The sequence below is a fragment of the Plecotus auritus genome (genome assembly GCF_963455305.1).
Source record: "Plecotus auritus genome assembly, chromosome: 6".
Lineage (NCBI taxonomy): Eukaryota > Metazoa > Chordata > Mammalia > Chiroptera > Vespertilionidae > Plecotus > Plecotus auritus.
Window position 1 is genome coordinate 62,759,380 of NC_137773.1, and position 19,408 is coordinate 62,778,787.

Genomic DNA, 19,408 nt, shown 5'->3' on the forward strand with positions numbered 1-19,408 from the left:
GAATTTGAAGCCAATGTTACATTGAAGATAATCATAGGAACAAGAAGAACCAAACTCAGCTTAATTACTGACTAGATTCACTCAACAACGCCCCCTCCCAAATATGCACATACATTAATAGCCTAACAGAAGAGATGTGTCTACATCCAGACATAAAGTCTCTACTATTATATACATACTGTCTGGTGCTTAATAAAAAATTACATGACACACAGAAAGGCAAGGAGAAAATATCAGTGTTAAGACATAAAATAACAGAACAGACTCAAACATGACCCCTTTGTTTAAAGTATCCAACAGAATTTAAAGTAACTATGATTAATTTGTTAAAGATTCTAATGAAAATGCAGACAACATGCAGAAATAGATGGGCAATTTCAGCAGAGAGATTTTTTTGGAATGAATTGTCCTCCCCTCAATGCGTATGTCAAAGCTCTAAACCCCAATGTGACTGCACTTGGAGGGAGGTCCATTAGGAAGTAATTAAGGTTAAATGAGGTCATAAGAGTGAGACTGTAATCCCATTAGTGACCTTATAAGAAGATGAAGAGGCACCAGAGCTCTCTCTCTCTCCATGCACACACAGAGGAAAGGCCATGTGAGGATAGAGCAATGAAACACCATCTACAAGCCAGTAAAAGAGGCCTTCCTAGATGCCAACACTGACAGCACCTGATCTTGAACTTCTAGTTTCCAGAACTATGAGAAAATTTATTTTTGCTGTTTCAGACACTCTATATTAGTTAGTCATGGCAGCCTGAGCAGACTAATACACGTGAGAAGTATAATAATGGGTCAAATGGAAATGCTAGAGATAGAAAACATAATAAGAAAGATGAAGAATGCCTTTTAAAAGCTTATCAGTAGACTCAAGATAGCTGAAGAAACAATCCCAGAACTTAAAGACAGGTTCATAGAAATTACTGAAACTTAGACTAAGAAAGAATAACAAAAAAGTAACAGAACATCCAATAGTTATGGGGTAAAATGAAACAACCTAATTTATGTGTAATTAAAGTCCAAAAAGGTGAAGAGAGACAATAGTGCAGAAGAATTTTGTGAATAAATAATGGTTAAAAATGTTTAAAAATTCATGACAGACACCACAATACAGATGCAAGAAATTCATAGAATTCTGAGGGTAAATTACTACACACACACACACACACACACACACACACACACACACACACACACCTACCTAGATACACTGAATTCAAACTGCTGATAAAAAGAAAATGTTGAATGCAGCCATAGGAAAAGGAATCATTACTTTCATGGGAATAACATTTGATATTTACAATAGACTTATTAGAAACCATGAAAGTCAGAAAATAATGGATCAATTATTTAAAGTGCAGACGGTAAAACAAAATTGTCATCCTAGAATTCTATACCCAATGAAAATGTCTTTAAATAGTGACACTACACAGACATACTGTACACAAAACATAAAAGGAAATTCTTCAGAGAGGACTTTGATACCAGACAAAATCTGAATCTCACACAGAAAAAAAAGTCTTCGGGAAAATCCATGTTAACTCCATTAGCTAACTGCACTGTTGAAAGGAATGCAGCCTCTATATTTTAGCCAATAGCTTCAGGGAGTGATCCTCTTAATCAGGACCTTGGACAGGACTGGAAAGCAATCAAGTTCCTACAGTGCTGTCATCTAAGCATCTAGCATCCTTTGAAAGACCGGCTGAAATGAATTAATGTCTTTGTTTGAAAAGTCACTTACTAATATTTTTCAAATATGTTGACTGCAAGGAGTTTCATAACAGGAATATGAATGCATTGGTGACTGTCTCTAATTTTGTTGTTATAATATTGCAGAGAACTACAGCCTCTTTATTGGCCAAAAAAATAATCACTAAAGGAAAGAGTTTAATTTTAAAATTAACATTATGACTGGACTGGTCCAGTAAGCTATCATGGACTGATAGCCTTATTCTCTACACAATTTCTTGTCTTTTATTATGGCGACTGCTAGATTATTTTGAGCCTTGCTAGCTGGCATTCCCTCATGCTTTTGACAACAGCATATTGTAGGAAATTTTTTAAATTTCTATATTCCTACGATTTTATTTCTTAAAATTATACTCTTCAAGTATTCTATAGCCTGTAATGAAATTTAATATATAATATATTCTGACCAGGACAGAATGTGAGGCTCAAAGACTACAGTAGAAAGGATAAACATTACATTCATATTTGAATTTGTGAGAAGTCTACGGATATCAGTATATGTCTAAAGAGGCAACTATATAAAGCAAAAAATAATATTTCACAAACCACAAAACAAAATTACCTTTATTATAAAAAATACATATGCTCTGTAAATAAGGCATATAGAATGGACACAGCTAGTAGAATTTACTATGCTGTATTTGAGTGAATACTTATTGCTGTCTTGCTGATTTTTTATTTTCTCCATTTGAAAAGATCACTTTCAATAATACATTAGGAAATAGAGCTGACTGCTTTGCAGTAACTTTGGTAATACCTTCTAAAGCATCCCGGATAAGATCACTATATGAGAAGTTCATGAGTACCACTACTATCACCTTGATTTAGAAAATCAGGGATTTGTTTCGTGTTAGTAGGAAAGCAAAAGAAAGACAATCTTTTCCATCTGTCTTACTAACTCATTTCAATCAAATAAACTTATTTGACTTCCATGTGCTAGCCATGGAAGACACGGGCCATTGGCTTAATAAAAGAAGGATGATGTGCTCACTTACTAATTTGACTCGATGGCCTGGAGTGGCACTGATTTCCCATGTGCATTCCTTCCTGCTTGGGTACTTGTCTGGCCAGTTGGGACTGGTGATGAGGCCACTTGGACTGTGGATCTTCTGTTCACATTCAGCTGTGCCAGTAACAATAAGATCAATCAGTGTGGAAATCTAGCCTAGTATTGGACCAACAATAAAGCAGCTTATCTACCCACTATCCTACTGAAAGATTTATCAGAATACTAACTAATCATCACTCCAGTCTCTGTGATCATATTCATCTGCTTTGGCACACATGTTGCTGAGCATAATCAGGCAATATTTGTTTTCTTGCTTTCATGAAATTGTTTACAATGAATTTTATAAATGCCTGAAAGAAAATAAGCTATTTAAAACGGCTGGATCTGTAAATTCAGACTTTAACAGAGCAGCGTATATTGACAATTAAGGATATCAACACTTGGTATGTGCAAAATATTTAATGCAATGCCACAAACAAAAACCAATGGATTTTGACATTTCAACTAATTTTTTCTATAAACAGAAAGATTATTTATAGCTAATTAAGATCATTAAGCCACTTTATGAATTATGTATTTATATTTTCTTTCTCCTTTAGTTGAAATATACACTTGAATACTGACACTAAAATCTTAGCTGCTAAAGTAAATTAACCCTAATGTCAGCAAAGTACAATGAAGCAATAAGGGGGAAAAATAAGGGACCAGGTACTAGCCATCGTGATAAGCTTCTAAACTAATTTCCCAGACTATCCAATTAACATGAAATTTCTTTTAGGTTTTTCATAATTAAAATAACTTCATCTTAAAGGGGACCATTTGTTAATATTAAACTTCAAAACCACTTAATATCCTCAGGCTCTGTTCATTCTGTGTGATTTATGAAGCAGCACCTTATGCATCCTGACTTAAACTTGGATTATTTGCTATGGATTGTGTATCCTATTCTAAAATACAATAAATTCTCTGAAATTTTCCAAGAAACCTCTTTGGGGAAATTCTTCACTAAATGGACAAAACACCTGTTCCACTGCAGGGCTATGCAACATGGCAGGATGTCCACATGAATGTGCTGTTGTCACAGTCCTTACTACGAGACCTTGACCTTAACTCTGCTGGTGTCCACAGGGAGGTTTGGATTTGTGAGGAATACAAAAAGGAGGGGAAATTCAGCTCCTTTCCAACAATATAGGATCTACACAGGTGTAGCAAGAAAATAGCCTTAAAGTCTGGATCCTGTCTTGACTAGGGTTTCCTAAGTTACATGCTCCCTGTCTTTGCCTTGCCAGATGCAATGTGGAATCTCCAGAGCCTATGAGACAAAGCCAGGAGGCTTGCTGATGAACTGTGGACAGTGCCCACCCTATAGCAGAGGTCAAAGAAAATCTGACCCCTCCTCTGGCTGTAAAAATGAACCCTATTGGGGTACCTGGATATAGTTCTATCTATGAGGAAGTAGCCTATAAAATCATTTCTTAAAAATATTTACTGTAATGAACATTTATTTGCCACCTGTGAGCCCTGGGCTACATGCATACTCTACAAAAGCGCTCTCTCTCTCTCTCTCTCTCTCTCTCTCTCTCTCTCTCTCTCTCTCTCTCTCTCTCTCTCTCTCCTCTGAATTGTCTTCCCTATCTGCAAAATGACTGGGCCTGTTCCCCAGCCTGTCAATTTCATAGAATACTTTACCAAGTTACAAATATCAAAATCTCTAGGGGTCTATATTCATACATGAAAGTGAAAAGAGACCAAAATCTTGCTTGCCTATGATTCTGGGTCATGTCAGTAGCTAAATGAAAACATGGGATGAAAAAAATAAACTCTTGACCCATGACCATATTAGAATAGAACTGAATGGAATAAAGGTCATTTCAGGATACTATTCGAATGTGCATACAAACAGTTGCTATCTAACTGTGTTTCTAGGCAGGTAGCTACCAATCCACATGTGCTAATGACACAAGCTATAAAATCTGCCTTAGTAATTCTTTCAAAATAGGCATAAATCCATTAAGTAGAAAATTCAGGAGCAGACCCTCAGCAACAATGATAGCCAATATAAGCTAGAGATGGGCACACAAAATATTTATTCAGAATAAGTAAAAAACGGAATAAATATTTATTGTGCCCATATAGATCATATTGGGTATCATTGTTTTTATAAAATATTGAAATATTGTAAGGTCTGGGGCCCAAAACTGATAGGCTACTGTTGTGCTACTAGTATGTTTCCCTCCCTCCCTCCCTCCCTCCCTCCCTCCCTCCCTCCCTCCCTCCCTCCCTCCTCCCTCCCTTTCCTCCCTCCCTTCCTTTTGCTAAAACCAAGACTAAAACTTTAAATGGCACAGTATCTCCATTTTCAAATACTTTTTCTCTGGTAGGCATCTGAGTTTGACTCTCCTGGTATTTAAAGTGGCATCACTCATATAGCACGTATATGAGATATTTTGGGGAGGGAAACTAAACCAAATGCAAAGCCTTTAGCAGAAATTCAGCTTAAACATGAAGACTGTCAAAAGGTCTGTCCAATGAAAACCTGGGGATAAAGTGGTACTTTTCTGGCTGCCAGATGGCATCACAGCAGTAACTATGTTATACAAAGTTATTCTAATTCTACCCATGCGTGAAGTGCAGACTCTTTAGGTAACATGAGGTTTCCAACAGTTTGCTTTGGGTCTTGGACCACTGCATGCATGTATATATATTTGACATTTGAACACTCCTAAGTGATATCACTCATTGATACAAAAGAACTCTATCTGGAAGCAGAGTTTACCCAAACGGCCTGAAATTCTAGCTGTTGTCAAGAAAAGAACACTCCTGAAATCCAGAACCATGGAGGCATGGAATAGAGTGTGGAATCTTGGAGGGAAGGCAGGGGAAGGTGGGTGGGTTGGAGTTAATCAACCAAAGACCATGTTACATATATGCATAACCCATGAACATAGATAATAGGGTGGTGAAGGCCTGGGGCAGGGGGCAGGGGCAGGCTGGAGGGGGTTCAGTGGGGGAAGAAAAGGGGACATATAATACTTCCAACAATAAAGATTTTTTTAAAAAAGAACACGCCCTTCATACCTTCCTTGCAGTCGTGTTTATTTTCATGCAGTACAAATCCATTCCTGCACTGACACACATAGCTTCCCATTGTGTTGACACATTCATGTTGACACCCACCATTATCCTTCGAGCATTCGTCCTTGTCTAGCAAAGAGATAACCCCATAGTTTAGTAAGTAGCTTTAAAAACAAAGAATATCAAAGAAGAATCATTTAGTTTTGGTTAACACTGGAAAAGGATAAACTAAGCCACAGCTTACCCTGTTCCCAACAGAGAAAAAAAAAAGACAAAAAAAACACAGAAACAAAAAAACTGATAGTGTCTTAGTTCTACCCAGTCCTTGTTCAGCTTGGCGCCTTGTACCATGAATTGAGTGTCCAAGACCATTTGTGCCAGGATGAGAACTTGTAGTCCTCTTTCACTCCTGGAGTAGAAGTTTTGAGTAGGACATAGAGAAAGAGCAGATCTTTTTACACCTAATCCTGAACATTTATTGTCAATATTTAAAAATAAATGTAAAACTGAGAGTAGTTTGAATAAATGCAGGAAATGGCATTAAAGTAGAGAGAAATTCAATATATTAACCACGGTGTTTAGAGAGGCTAAATAAGGCTCCAAGATTTGTGTATAATCACTTAAAAATTAGTTAGTGTAACTACTCTAGTTGATTTTTTTCATTAACATTGCAGTTAGGCTAAATATTGATGAATTTGGACATTTCATAATATTCTAAGACAGAAAAAGGCATCAACAGACTCTCCTAAAGAAGAAAGCTAATTTGTATTTATTTTAAAAATCGACTCCAGCAGCCCAGTTTATTAATAAGTAATTCCTTAAAAGGGCTTTTATTATGCTAGAAGCAAAGGTTAGAATGGGAAGTATGAGCTTTGAGAAATAGCCAACAAATGCACTATAGGAACAAAAGCCAAACTAGTGGCAGGCAGTCAATCCAGGGAGAGGCACCATCAGCACCACATCATGTCCCTCAGCTCTTAGTCCACGGCTGGCTTGTCTGTCAAAGTCGACAGATTGCTCATGACACACATATATGATGACATGTCACTCAAACTGTCATCACTCCCACACCACAGAGAACAAAAGGGACACATGAAGTCGTATCAGGAGTTAGGCTGAATTCATAATTTACACTCAACTTATTTTTCTAAAGGGAATTTGTGAGCTCATGGTAGGTCACAAATAGCAAATACTACATTTACATTTTTATCCAATCACTATTCACTTTATGAAGATGGGTTTAAGAAAGATGTTTTTATTCAAGTATCTGAGTGATTTTTACAGATACATCTATGTTTCCCCTTTTGGGGGCTGATTGCATGGCAGAGTCCACACAGCTCCTGGCATATATTCATGCATTGGTAATATCAAAATATTCCAAATAGAAGCAGGCAGTCCCAAAGTTTTAAAGAACATATCAGAATCAATATCTCTATGATTTATGTGTATTCTACCTATTTTTAACAGTTTCTTACTTTTAATATTTACTATGGAGACTAAAGAAACACACACAAAATGTAGAATAAGGAAAATTACCTAGCATCAAACACCAACATGTGTAGAAATTAGAATTTAATAGAAAATGAGCCTGGTAAAATTAATTTTAGAGAAATTTATAATAATGTGGAATCCCTGCTCCCTTATTTGCATCAAGAGTGAAAATTATAGTTTGAGTTATTAATGATTAATGCAAAACAGTGGATGGTAAATCATACTTCCTGCCACCATAGTGGCACCTACCTACATTTTCTGTTTTAGACAGCCAAGCAGTAAATGTTCTAAATTTATTGTTTTTATGTTCCTTTCCAGAGGGTCTTAAGATGCTTCATTCTCTCATGAGTGGATATAGAATACACTTCATGTTTGTTAAGTGGAAAGAGCCAATATAAAATTTCCTGGTGCCAGAATTTCTTACTCTCCAATGAAAATGTTTATGTAATGATAGCTTGTTGTACTTAAAGTAACTCGACAGAGTGAACTTTAGTTGTACTATAGGTCAACCGGACTTGAGAGTTGGTTGAAAATCTAACAACTGTAAGCAGAGTAGTTGCTAAGTGACAAGCCCTATGGTAGCAGGGACTGCCTGAATCCTCCTTTCATCTGGATCTGTTTGGATTGCCATACATCAGGTATAAAACTGTTATAATTAAAAAATGAGTGAACACAAGTTATTAGGGCCGAGTTTTTAAATCCATAGTCACTTCATCATGAAAATAATTCTAACACAAAATAAATATTTCTAACATTGAAGCTTCATTCTGCTGGAAATCTCAAGTCACTAGGTTATATTTCTAAGGAGGATTTTTTTTTCTTCAGAGTTGATAGAATATAATCTGACCTGTGGTAATGATAACTAAAGGGAAATAATGTTGAAAGTAAAACCAATCAAACTAGAATAGTGGTATTTCATAGCTAATTATTCATATGTCTGTTGTGATTGAAAAATAATTTTAAAATGATTTTTAGAGGAATGAGGAAAAGGAGGAAGAGCAGAAGGAGGAGAAAGAAAAAGATTTTATATATTCATTATTGTCTAAGTATCTATTACATTTTAGTTTCCCCATGAGTTGGTGTGTCCTGCCTTTGTTTCAACATCTAATGTCAACCAATATAATCAATGTTACATAAAATTAAGGATATATGCTAGAATATATGTATGGATTAATCTAAAGTTTAGCTTAAATTCAAAAGTGGACTAATCAATACAGTAACTAACAGCAGCAGAGGAGTCATCATGCCCAGCAAAGTAGCGTATAAAACTGTGCCCCCACGAGTCAAATGGCCATATGAAAAGAGAAAATTTCAGTAAACATTGGAACACTTAAAATTATCCAGATGTCTTACATCATTCAGATAAAGAAAGGTACTTAACTTAATATTTTAAGTTGTCTATGAAGTAGTGAACATGGTGAGGTTATTAAAACACACACACATTTGTTCAAATAGAAGTAAATACCTATTCTAATTAAAGTGGATGTAATTTCAGAATATCTATGTTGATGAGAAATAGCAACATTATAAAATACCTAATTCCACAAGTATATTCTGGATTTCTTATGTATGAAAGGTCATCAAACCAGGGGGGGAAAGCTATTAGCAAACACAATTATGTTTTCACTTTTTCCCCCATTTCTTCTCCTAGGACGCAAATTACAAATATTTTGAACAATGAAAATCCAAAGGAGAGAAGCAAGAAGGGTGCAGCATTTTAAATATTTCTCAGAATGTCTGTATAATAAACTTAGTCATTGAGAATTTGATCAATAATTCATTTGAAATTTTCTAGCATTTTCATACTGTAGGCACAAAATTTTTACAATAGTTTTTTATTAGTGAGAGGAATAAATGTTTTATTAAGTAGAAATAAAAACATTTATTTTTTGCAGATGGAAATGAGCCTCCTTCATTGGAATGGACATATCTACTTTCCATTCTTTCATGTTAGATGAAGAACAGGTCCATTAAAGGGGCAGAGCAGGTGGCATTTCCCCACAGAGGCCTGCAGAGCATCTCTGAGACTGTCAGAGGCCATCAGTCTAAGAATAATACCTACTGGATGGAACTGAAGTGGCAACCTGTATCAAGTTCTTGCAAGATTCAAAAATAAAAATTTTCTCTTTGCAGAAAGCTTCCTTGTCTGTAGGAAAAAGAAGGGTCCATGCACCAGAACAGAAACATATATGAGCAGTAAACTCCCAGTAAATGCTCAAATATAAAATAAATAGACCCATGCACACTGGTGCACACACACTCCCATGCATGTGTACACACAGACATTGCATACATAGATTTCAGCACAAAACTATGGAATGAATAATCACCTTCAGAAAAGCACTAGTAAACTATGACCTACAACAGAGATAATTTATGCTTTCTAAGATATGCAAATATTTAAATATCATTAATAACAAAAATTTGGAACAGAATTCAAAATCATAGGAAAGTTTTTATATTCCCATTTGAAATTAATCACACCAATATTTAAAGTTTTGTTAGAATAAAATTGGGTTGAATTTCTTCTAAAATATTGATGACCATTCCATGACAGAAATAATGTATAGGAGGGGCAATGTAAAGAAATATCTGTATATGGTGAAAGGTGAATAAGGTTAGGGAGCATATCAATAGAAACCACTTCAATTTAGAGATAGAACAACTGCACAAATCATTTTATCTGACTCCTTTATTTACTACAGACACAAACGTGGGAGTCAGGAAATCTGATTTTTATTCTATTTTTTCCACAAAGTAAGTTACTAGGTCCATCAGTAACAGATTACATTCCCATTAGTCATCTGTGAGGAAGACTGCTTTTAAATGAGGTTTATTCTTCAAATACTAAATACTTTAAGATATTAAATCAGAATTCATATGTGATGGTTTCTCACTTTTATGAACATAGACATGGCAGGAAATTGATATTAATGACTGCTAATAAGTTCTTAGAGTCATTCTTCCATTTCCTAGGCCTATAAAGTGCTTTTAAAATGAAAGGCTATGTGCAAAAATAACTGACATCTCTGTATGATTATAAATATTTTCATTGTATACTGTACATTAAAAACCTAAAAACATTTCCTTGTCTTTTTCCTTGATGCATCACAGCAGAAAGAACGCTAGAATCGACTCTAAATAGCTTTCCTCTTCAAATAATATGGAATGACCTATTGTCAGATATTGTTTCTTCTTTCTATTGGCTCCTTTAGTAATTGTTCTTAGAAAAAGAATGTGGAAAAATAGTTGAACATGGTATATTACTCATTATGTTTTCATAAATTCATAACCACCTCTGAAATTTTTAAAGCACTGGTTACAAACAGAACCATTTAAGACTAAGTCTTCAGCCCTAACTGGTTTGGCTCAGTGGATAGAGCGTTGGTCTGTGGACTAAAGGGTCCCAAGTTCAATTCCAGCCAAGGACACATGCCTGGGTTGTGGGCTTGATCCCCCCCTCCCCAGTAGGGGGTGGGCAGGAGGCAGCCAATCAGTGATTCTCTCTCATCATTGATGTTTCTATCTCTCTATCCCTCTCCTTTCCTCTCTGAAATCAATAAAAATATTTAAAAAAAGGACTAAGTCTTCAAAAATATCTCTTGATTAACAGATACACTAGAGTAACATTTATTAGGGCTTAATCACAAGAAACAACAGCAGCCTGTAATTATTGGAATCAAGAGACTACAGTAACATAAATATTACAAATTAACTATAAAATTAAAATTGTAAAATTTAACTAAAAGTACATATTAATATTAACTTATATTACTATTTATTAACTAATCAAAAAATAGATGAATTTTTAATTTTCTTAACTCTAAATGATCAAGGTATAGTAGGTAATGTTTGCAAGCCTAGAAATGTTTTGGGTAGCAGGTAGGTAGAGATAGGATATGTGTTTTTTTCCTAAAGTTATTTTTATATTTCAATCTAATGAAAACTGAGAAAAATTGGGAAAGAACTATAATGCACCAACTCTCCATCTTAATATACACGTTCCTGGTATTTTTGCATAGCAGCTTTCAGGGTTGCTCCCACTTACATGCATGGCTGTGTGCATAATGCACAGATACTACTAGTTTTCTACCGCGATTTCCACTCATATTTTATCGTAGATAACTATTTATACATGGAATCATTAGTTTATCATTAAATTAATACATGGCTATCTATTATTATACTTGAAGCATTATTAAAACTAAAATAATAATTTCAATGTGAGAAGCACCTATCTATCAAAATGGGTGATCTTTTGTAAATTCTGATTTTGTGAGATGATCACAATTAGGACATTAAGTAACAAGTCCTTATTAGTTGCCATTTCTTGATAGCACCACACCAGCTCTTTACTACAACTGTAATGTTTTTATCTTTCCTTTTCCTGAGCAGACATTTCCCCCAGGAACTTAAATGTGAAACAGATCTACTTACGCATCCAGAACCACAGTACTTTAAATATGAATCTGACAAACTGCCAAGACTTTTCAATACATCAAAAAAGAAAAAAAAAACAACACTGAAAGTTTATACTCAATGATAATTATCTTGGACTTTACAAAATAATAATCTAATAAAAGGGTGAAAAGTGTATCTGGTGATTTTTCAGGTCACAAATATGTTCAGTATAACATGTAAATAACGCCATTTGCAAAGGGCATGGTCAGCTCTTATAGCTGAGACAAACCAGAAAAAAGGGTGGGTTTCCATGCACTGTGACACTAAGCAGTTTATCCTCAGCTGCTTTATCTGTCAAATGAATATAACAAGGAGAATGTCACAGCCTTACTGTGATTAGAGGTATTGAGTGTCTGCATAGAAAGTTCTCAAAATGGCAGCTATCTGACGGCTTGGGGTTCAACTTCCCCTTGAACTTCATTGTTCAGCGTACTTTACTACCAACACGCCATCAAACAATTTAGGCTAAACTCTATCAAAATGAAGTGTTGTCACCTTGTTGACTTATAATTTTTAAATACATCACTGATAAATACTAAAAACAGAGACAATTTCTTAAAATCATCTGAATCAGTTAATGTGATTTACAGCAAATTAACTATTATGAACTTTAGTACTACCATGGTACTCAGATAATTTTACAATTATACGACTACATAGAAATTGTAATAAAGATTATGTTCGCCATGTGCTGAGAACAGCATCTTTTGTACGTGCCCTCGTATCTCTATTATAAGAATTAAAGTAGCATGCCTTATATTTCAATAGCACTGTTCTAAAGACATAAACAAATGACCTGTCTTTATGATTAGGAAAGTTTTTCCTGACCAAAAATATCAGAGTGTGAATTTTAAATATTCTGGTAACTTTAAATTTAATTGTGCTTTGTCACCAGTATACATAACATGTACCTTTTATAAAAAGTATTATTAAATAAAATGAATAACTAATTTAACGTGAGAGTGATCCTGAATAATATTAATATGATTATCAAATGTATTTATTTTATAATTTCAATTTTTAAAATGAATAATTTGGTGGCTCTAAGTAAGATAAGAAGCCTTATATCTAATGACTGGAAACCTAAAATTTGCAGCATCCATGATATTTTTAAAAGAGTGAAGACTAACAAGTCTTTTTTCATTGAAATAGGATATTAAAAGTCTACTTTGAATAATATAAATCTTAAATGAATGCCTCAGAACAATTTTTAAAAGGCAATTAAATCTGGGGGAAGGAAGGGAATGAGAACAAGGGAATCAAATCCATTGTATTTTGAATGTACTTTTGTGTATGACTTGAAGCTCAATGGAGCTTATGAACCATTAACTTCAATTACACTGAAAACTCCAAACAAACCCTTGCTATTGTAAATCTCATTAATTTTAAACACATGGGGACTGGAATAAATGGACTTTGAATTAACTCAATCCAAATTACCTAATATTAAAATATAATTGGAATTCAGTTGCTGTAAATTGCTTCCCCAGTCTGAAAGGCAGAACAGATTGCTATACTACAATTTATTACAATTTTACCTAGTTTTAAAATTTCACAATAATATTTCTATTAGGTATGAAATTGGGAAACTAAGGTAATTTTACTGATTTTCTATATATTTTCTTAAGACTTAGGGACCTTTTATCAAATTTCAGCTCTTTAAGAGATAAATTTTACTGTGAGTTCATTAAACTATTAAATTCCAAACACAGAAGTGTCAAATGCTAAATATATCTACTAATACATTGTTTTTAGTAAAATGATAATTTCCTTAGTACTAACTCTCTTCCTGCAATAAGTCACTTCTATAGTGATGAGGCAAAATGTGATTTTAATATCAGCTAATAATAAGAATACATATATACTAATAAGAGAAGTATGTTGCTAAATAGTAAGAATTAAAAAATAGGTTTCTAAAATGAGACCACATATTTAAAAACAAAGATAAATTATTCTGAAAAGGTCTGACCGTTTTTGGAAGTTTGGTATTATTATCCCCATCACTTGTAAAGAGTGAAGTCACTGTATGAAAATATTATTGTAATAATTTTGTCTTATACCATTTACCATATTTGATTAGTTGATATAATATCTAAGTGTTTGAGAGCTACATTTCAATAGGGCACCTATTATTAACATCCTGATTTTATGTAAAAAATTGTTCATCCTAGGATAAATGTTCAAGCATTCTATGTACCTCCAAGTTGCTTTTATAGAAGAGGTAACATTGCTATTTAAGCCAATCGTCCTGGAAAATGTGCAATATGCACATGCAGCTTGAATACTGATACCTGAGAAGAAATGCGCTTTGAAGCCCTTCTTGGATACAGTGTTGTCAGATTTGAATTCAATTCTCATGTTGTTGAACTGGGATGTGATCACTTCAGGTACTTCAGCACCACAAAATTTGCCATGCAATTTAGACTCAGAGGAAAGGCCACTCCAAATCTCCACATAATCGTATTTGCAAACCTAGTAAAAAACACACATGGTTATTATAGTCACCGGATTTGGAAGTATCAGATAACTGACATTTATTTTTTAATTTTATTTTTCAATTACAGCTGATACTCAGTATTATTTTATATTAGTTTCAGCTGCACAGCATAGTAGTTAGATAATCATATACTTTACAAAGTGGTCCTCCCAATATTTCAAGTATCCTCTGGCACCACATTTGATTATTGCAATGTTATTGACTATATTTCCTATGCTGTATTTTCTATTAAATTGGAATGGATAGGTAACAACAACAACAACAAAAAACTCAAGGAAAGGGCCCAACTAAGAGACAGAAATGTGAGCTTGTTTATATATATTTACAGCATGTATCTTATAACTCTTTAAATTTTCAAATATTTAAGTTTTCACTAGGAACTGTGGAAAAATTTTGTCATATACCATCTTATTTAATGCTGACAACAGCTACATGAAATTTAGTCCATGAAGTAACCAATAGCAATAGACATGATCCTTTCTATTATAGAGATGAGAAAACTGAAGCTCAAAAATTTTATATAACTTGCCCCAAATTATATATCTTCTACATTGCAGTGTGGTGATTAATAATATGGAATTTGGCTTGGTCTAGAGCTGCCTCCCAGTAACTTCATTCTAATCAGAACAGCACAGTTAGGAAATTTCAAAGTAAGGCACTTATATAATAAAAAGGATCCTTTGTCTTTCAAACTTATCAAACTGATATTTCTTTTAAAAATATATTTTTATTGATTTCAGAGAGGAAGGAAAAGGGAGAGAGAGATAGAAACATCAGTGAGAGAGAATCATTGGTCAGCTGCCTCCTGCACACCCGGAACTAGGGATCAAGCCCGCAACCCACGTATGTGCCCTTGACCAGAATCCAACCCGGGACCCTTCAGTCTGCAGGCCAATGCTCTATCCACTGAGCCAAATCAGCCAGGGCCAAACTGATGTTTCTTAATTTCTTTGAGTTGCTCTGCAGCATTACTGCAGGACTACAAACAACAATAATTCTATACAGTGGGATGGAGGCAGACATTTATACTAAAAAGCGATAGAATTTATATGTAATATACAAACACCATCAAAATGGAAGAAGCTAAGTGAATGCCAGGTATTCTTAAGCAATATTATGGCCACTAACAGATGTTTCCATAATACAATTCTAAAGTTTCAACAGGGCACTTTAAAGAACATATCTTGCATGAATGACCTTATTACAAAAATGTGTAACTAGCAAGTGTAACAATGCATATGATTGAACCTTGGGGTATGATCTGTACTTTGCAATATGTCAACTCAAATTACTGGTTCTTGTGGTTTTAAATAGGTGATAAATCAGCAAAATATTGCTAGAAAAAATGAAATAATTTTTCTATCTACTTTGTTACAGTTGCAACTTTTGTTTAGAGAGGGATCTGACATTGGATAGGAGAATGTAACCAAGGCTAAAGCTGACATTGACTTTCCTTTTGGATATCCATTGAGTGAATAAAAAAACTAAGTTTTAGCTAAACTCTGTATTCTATAGGTCAGGTTTTTGCTCATGCCTTTATTTTAAACTAGAGGCCCGGTGCACGAAATTTGTGCATGGGGGGTGGGGGTGGGGTGGGGGTGGGGTGGGGGTGGGTGTGTCCCTCAACCCAGCCTGCACCCTCTCCAATCGGGGACATCCCTCTCACAATCCAGGACTGCTGGCTCCCAACTGCTCGCCTGCCTGCTTTCCTGATTGCCCCTAACCACTTCTGCCTGCCAGCCTGATTACCCCCTAACCACTCCCCTGCCAGCCTGATTGATGCCTAACTGCTCCACTGCCAACCTGATTGCCCCTAACTGCCCTCCCCTGCAGGTCTGTTCACCCCTAACTGCCCTCCCCTGCAGGCCTGGTCACCCCTAACTGCTCTCCCCTGCAGGCCTGGTACCCCCAAACTGCCCTCCCCTGCAGGCCTGGTCCCCCCCAACTGCTCTCTCCTGCAGGCCTGGGTCCCCCCCAACTGCCCTCCCTCTGCCAGCCTGGTCACCCCTAACTGCCCTCCCCTGCAGGCTTGAGCGCCCCCAACTGCCCACCCCTGCTGGCCTGATGGCCCACAACTGTCCTCCCTTGCAGGCCTGGTCCCTCCCAACTGCCCTCCCCTGCTGGCCATCTTGTGGTGGCCATCTTGTGTCCATATGGGGGCAAGATCTTTGACCACATAGGGGCAGCCATCTTGTGTGTTGGAGTGATGGTCAATTTGCATATTACTCTTTTATTAGATAGGATAGAGGCCTGCTGCACGGGTGGGGGTCAGCTGGTTTGCTCTGAAGGGTGTCCCGGATCAGGGTGGGGGTTCTCTTGGGGGTGGGGTGGCCTGGGCGAGGGGCCTGTGGTGGTTTGCAGGCCTGCCACGCCCCCTGGCGACCTAAGCGGAGGCCCTGGGATCTGGGATTTATTTATCTTCTATGATTGAAACTTTGTAGCCTTGAGCGGAGCCAAGCCTCCTGCTTGCTCCATGGCCGCAGCTATTTTTGTTGGGATTTATTTATCTTCTATAATTGAAACTTTGTAGCCTGGAGTGGAGGCCTGGGCCGTCCAGGGTGTGTGCAAAGCTTGGCTTCCTCCATTGCCGGGGAAACCCAAGCCTCCTGCTTACTCCGTGACCACAGCCATCTTGGTTGGGTTAATTTGCATACTCGCTCCTGATTGGCTGGTGGGTGTGGCTTTGTGGGTGTAGCAGAGTGATGGTTAATTTGCATATTACTCTTTTATTAGATAGGATAGCTAAGACATCCAACTATGAAAATACACAGAATTTTGTAATAGCCTTCCACACAGGGACATCGTTATAAGTTTAAGACTCTGAGATATATTACTAAGTCTGTATGGGGTTTCCATGAATAAAGACCATTACCATGAGAAACATGCTTTTGGAACACAATGCTCAATTTACTTAGAGCCACCCCCACTTCCTCCTGAATATAAACTTCTAGCCTTCTTAGGAACATTTATCAATGAATGAATCAAAATGTCCTATCTGCCACAACTAATAGCTTTAGGGAAAACTGAGAGAATAGAAGTCATTCAACATAAAGTTCGTATCAAACCACAGTACTGGTAGGGAGATTCCCATTTTCAAAAAGTGTCACTCATATGAAAGCTCTTCTAAAAGTACTATAAACATTATTTTCGTCATTCAAAGTTCCTCTAAATTTCAGATAATACTAAAGGAAAAGAATGTTCCATATGGATAAAATATGTGGTGAATATAAACTGTGGTCTTTCCCATCATAAAATGTATATATGACGTAAAGAAGATCTCAAAATGTCCAGTGAGCCCTAAAAGTCTACAATTCTCTGAAATACATATGTTAATCACATTTCAGACTTGAATTTCCTTTAAGGAAACACAAAAATCAGCAACTTCTTTTTTACCTTGAAGCCATTAGTAAGAGGTTTAAAATCACACAGCAGTGCCTTTTAAATAAATCATTTCACTTGTTTAAATGTGATCACCTGACAGAAAACTGTACCTTCACTATAGTAAGTATTTGTAAAGGAAAGATAGCATCAATTAAGTCCATTTTTATTGAGGTTAAAATATAAATTTTGTAAATCAAAGACAATATCAACCAAATGTTCCTTTTATTAAGGGTAAAGTATTAATTTTCCCTTATTTGTTAACAGGGAACATATTCATAATAAAATACTAGTTATGTAATGAAAATATATCCATTGCCACAAGTCAAATATACTGGGTTCTCCCAAAAAAATATTTTTGTTATGACTCAACCAGTGGATTTTGGTTTATTTTCATTTTAGAAAAGTCTATGTGACATGAAGTTGACCCTAATTTTCTCAAATTTCTTTAATAAATCACAAAATGCTGCATATTAATACATTAAATAAAAACTCCCTCTAAGTAATTTCAGTCTCTCAGAAACAGTCTAAAATATTATCCAATGCCAACAGGAATTATAAGCAGTTGAAGAAATGAGCAGTAGAGCAAAGAAAGACTACAATATCTATATTATTGTACCACCAAAATACATTCTTTCTTTCCTTTATTTTTAGTTATCAGTTTGCCTTCAGGAAATCCGAAAACACAATAGAAAAAATTATATTTGTTATTCACTTACTTCATTGCCCTCCAATTCAAAAAACTCAAACTTCACAGAAATTCTGTACTGGGTTGGCGCAACCACTTGCCACACACAGTTTTTATTAGGAGGGTACTCCTTGGGCCAACCTGGAGTGGTTATCGTGCCATTAAGTTTGGTAAGAAGTCCACCACAAGCCGCTAGAAGAAAAGAAAAGGAAATATTTTTTCCTTAACAAAGTCATCTCAGCACCTTCCCATTGATAACCCAACATCTCAGCATTAAATTTCAACCATCTTTCAGATTTTTCAAGATCTAGAGCATTGCAGTCTCTGTTCCTTAGTCTTTAGTACAACTATTTTAATCATCTAGTCCCACTTATAAACTGCTATTTTGTAGCATTGGAACCAAGCAAAGGCTAGTAGTTAATGGCTGTACTATAGCATTTTAGATCATTTTAAAGTTGGGTGATTAATATAAGGAAAACTGGGTGTCTGCATCCTTGTCTTTTTTAAAATATATTTTTATTGATTTCAGAGAGGGAGAGAGAGAGAGAAACATCAATGATGAGAGAGAATCATTGATCGGCTGCCTCCTGCATGCCCCACACTGGGGATGGGGCCTGCAACCCAGGCATGTGCCCTTGACTGGAATCAAACCCAGGACCCTTCAGTCTGCAGGCCGATGTTCTATCCATTGAGCCAAATAAGCTAGGGCTCATTGTCTCTTAAATGGCTGTAATAATATCTACACCATATGGTAACTGTGAGAATCAATGAAAAGTACAGGTAAAGCACAATGGGGTCTGATGCTGTAAGACCACGATCAATTGGTTCTTAAGACTCTTTTTTCCCAACACAAGCAATTCTTGGAAACAGTTGTTTGTGTAGCAAGCAAGATAAACTATACTAAATAGAACATAGGTATTATTCAAAAAATCCAATTAAAAACATTTTTTCCCCCTTTGGATGAGCTATTTAAAAGAGGTACTATTTATGTTACCCTTCTTCCTCATTGAGAGGGAGGTCAGCAAAATCAGGGAATCCAAGAGGAAGGTGAGTGAAAAGA

The 19,408-nt window shown here is 35.8% G+C and overlaps 1 protein-coding gene across 2 annotated transcripts in view; it reads right to left on the reverse strand.

Moving 5' to 3' along the window:
* Nucleotides 1-19,408, reverse strand: part of TLL1 (tolloid like 1) — a 174,767-nt gene that overhangs the window by 18,811 nt on the left and 136,548 nt on the right. For both annotated transcript variants that reach the window (XM_080675292.1, XM_080675293.1), the window contains 4 exons: nucleotides 18,380-18,540; nucleotides 14,077-14,257; nucleotides 5,837-5,962; nucleotides 2,745-2,872 (listed from right to left, as the gene is read on the reverse strand). In XM_080675292.1, the coding sequence (XP_080531418.1) occupies nucleotides 2,745-2,872; nucleotides 5,837-5,962; nucleotides 14,077-14,257; nucleotides 18,380-18,540 (596 nt within the window). The remainder of the gene's footprint in view (nucleotides 1-2,744; nucleotides 2,873-5,836; nucleotides 5,963-14,076; nucleotides 14,258-18,379; nucleotides 18,541-19,408) is intronic.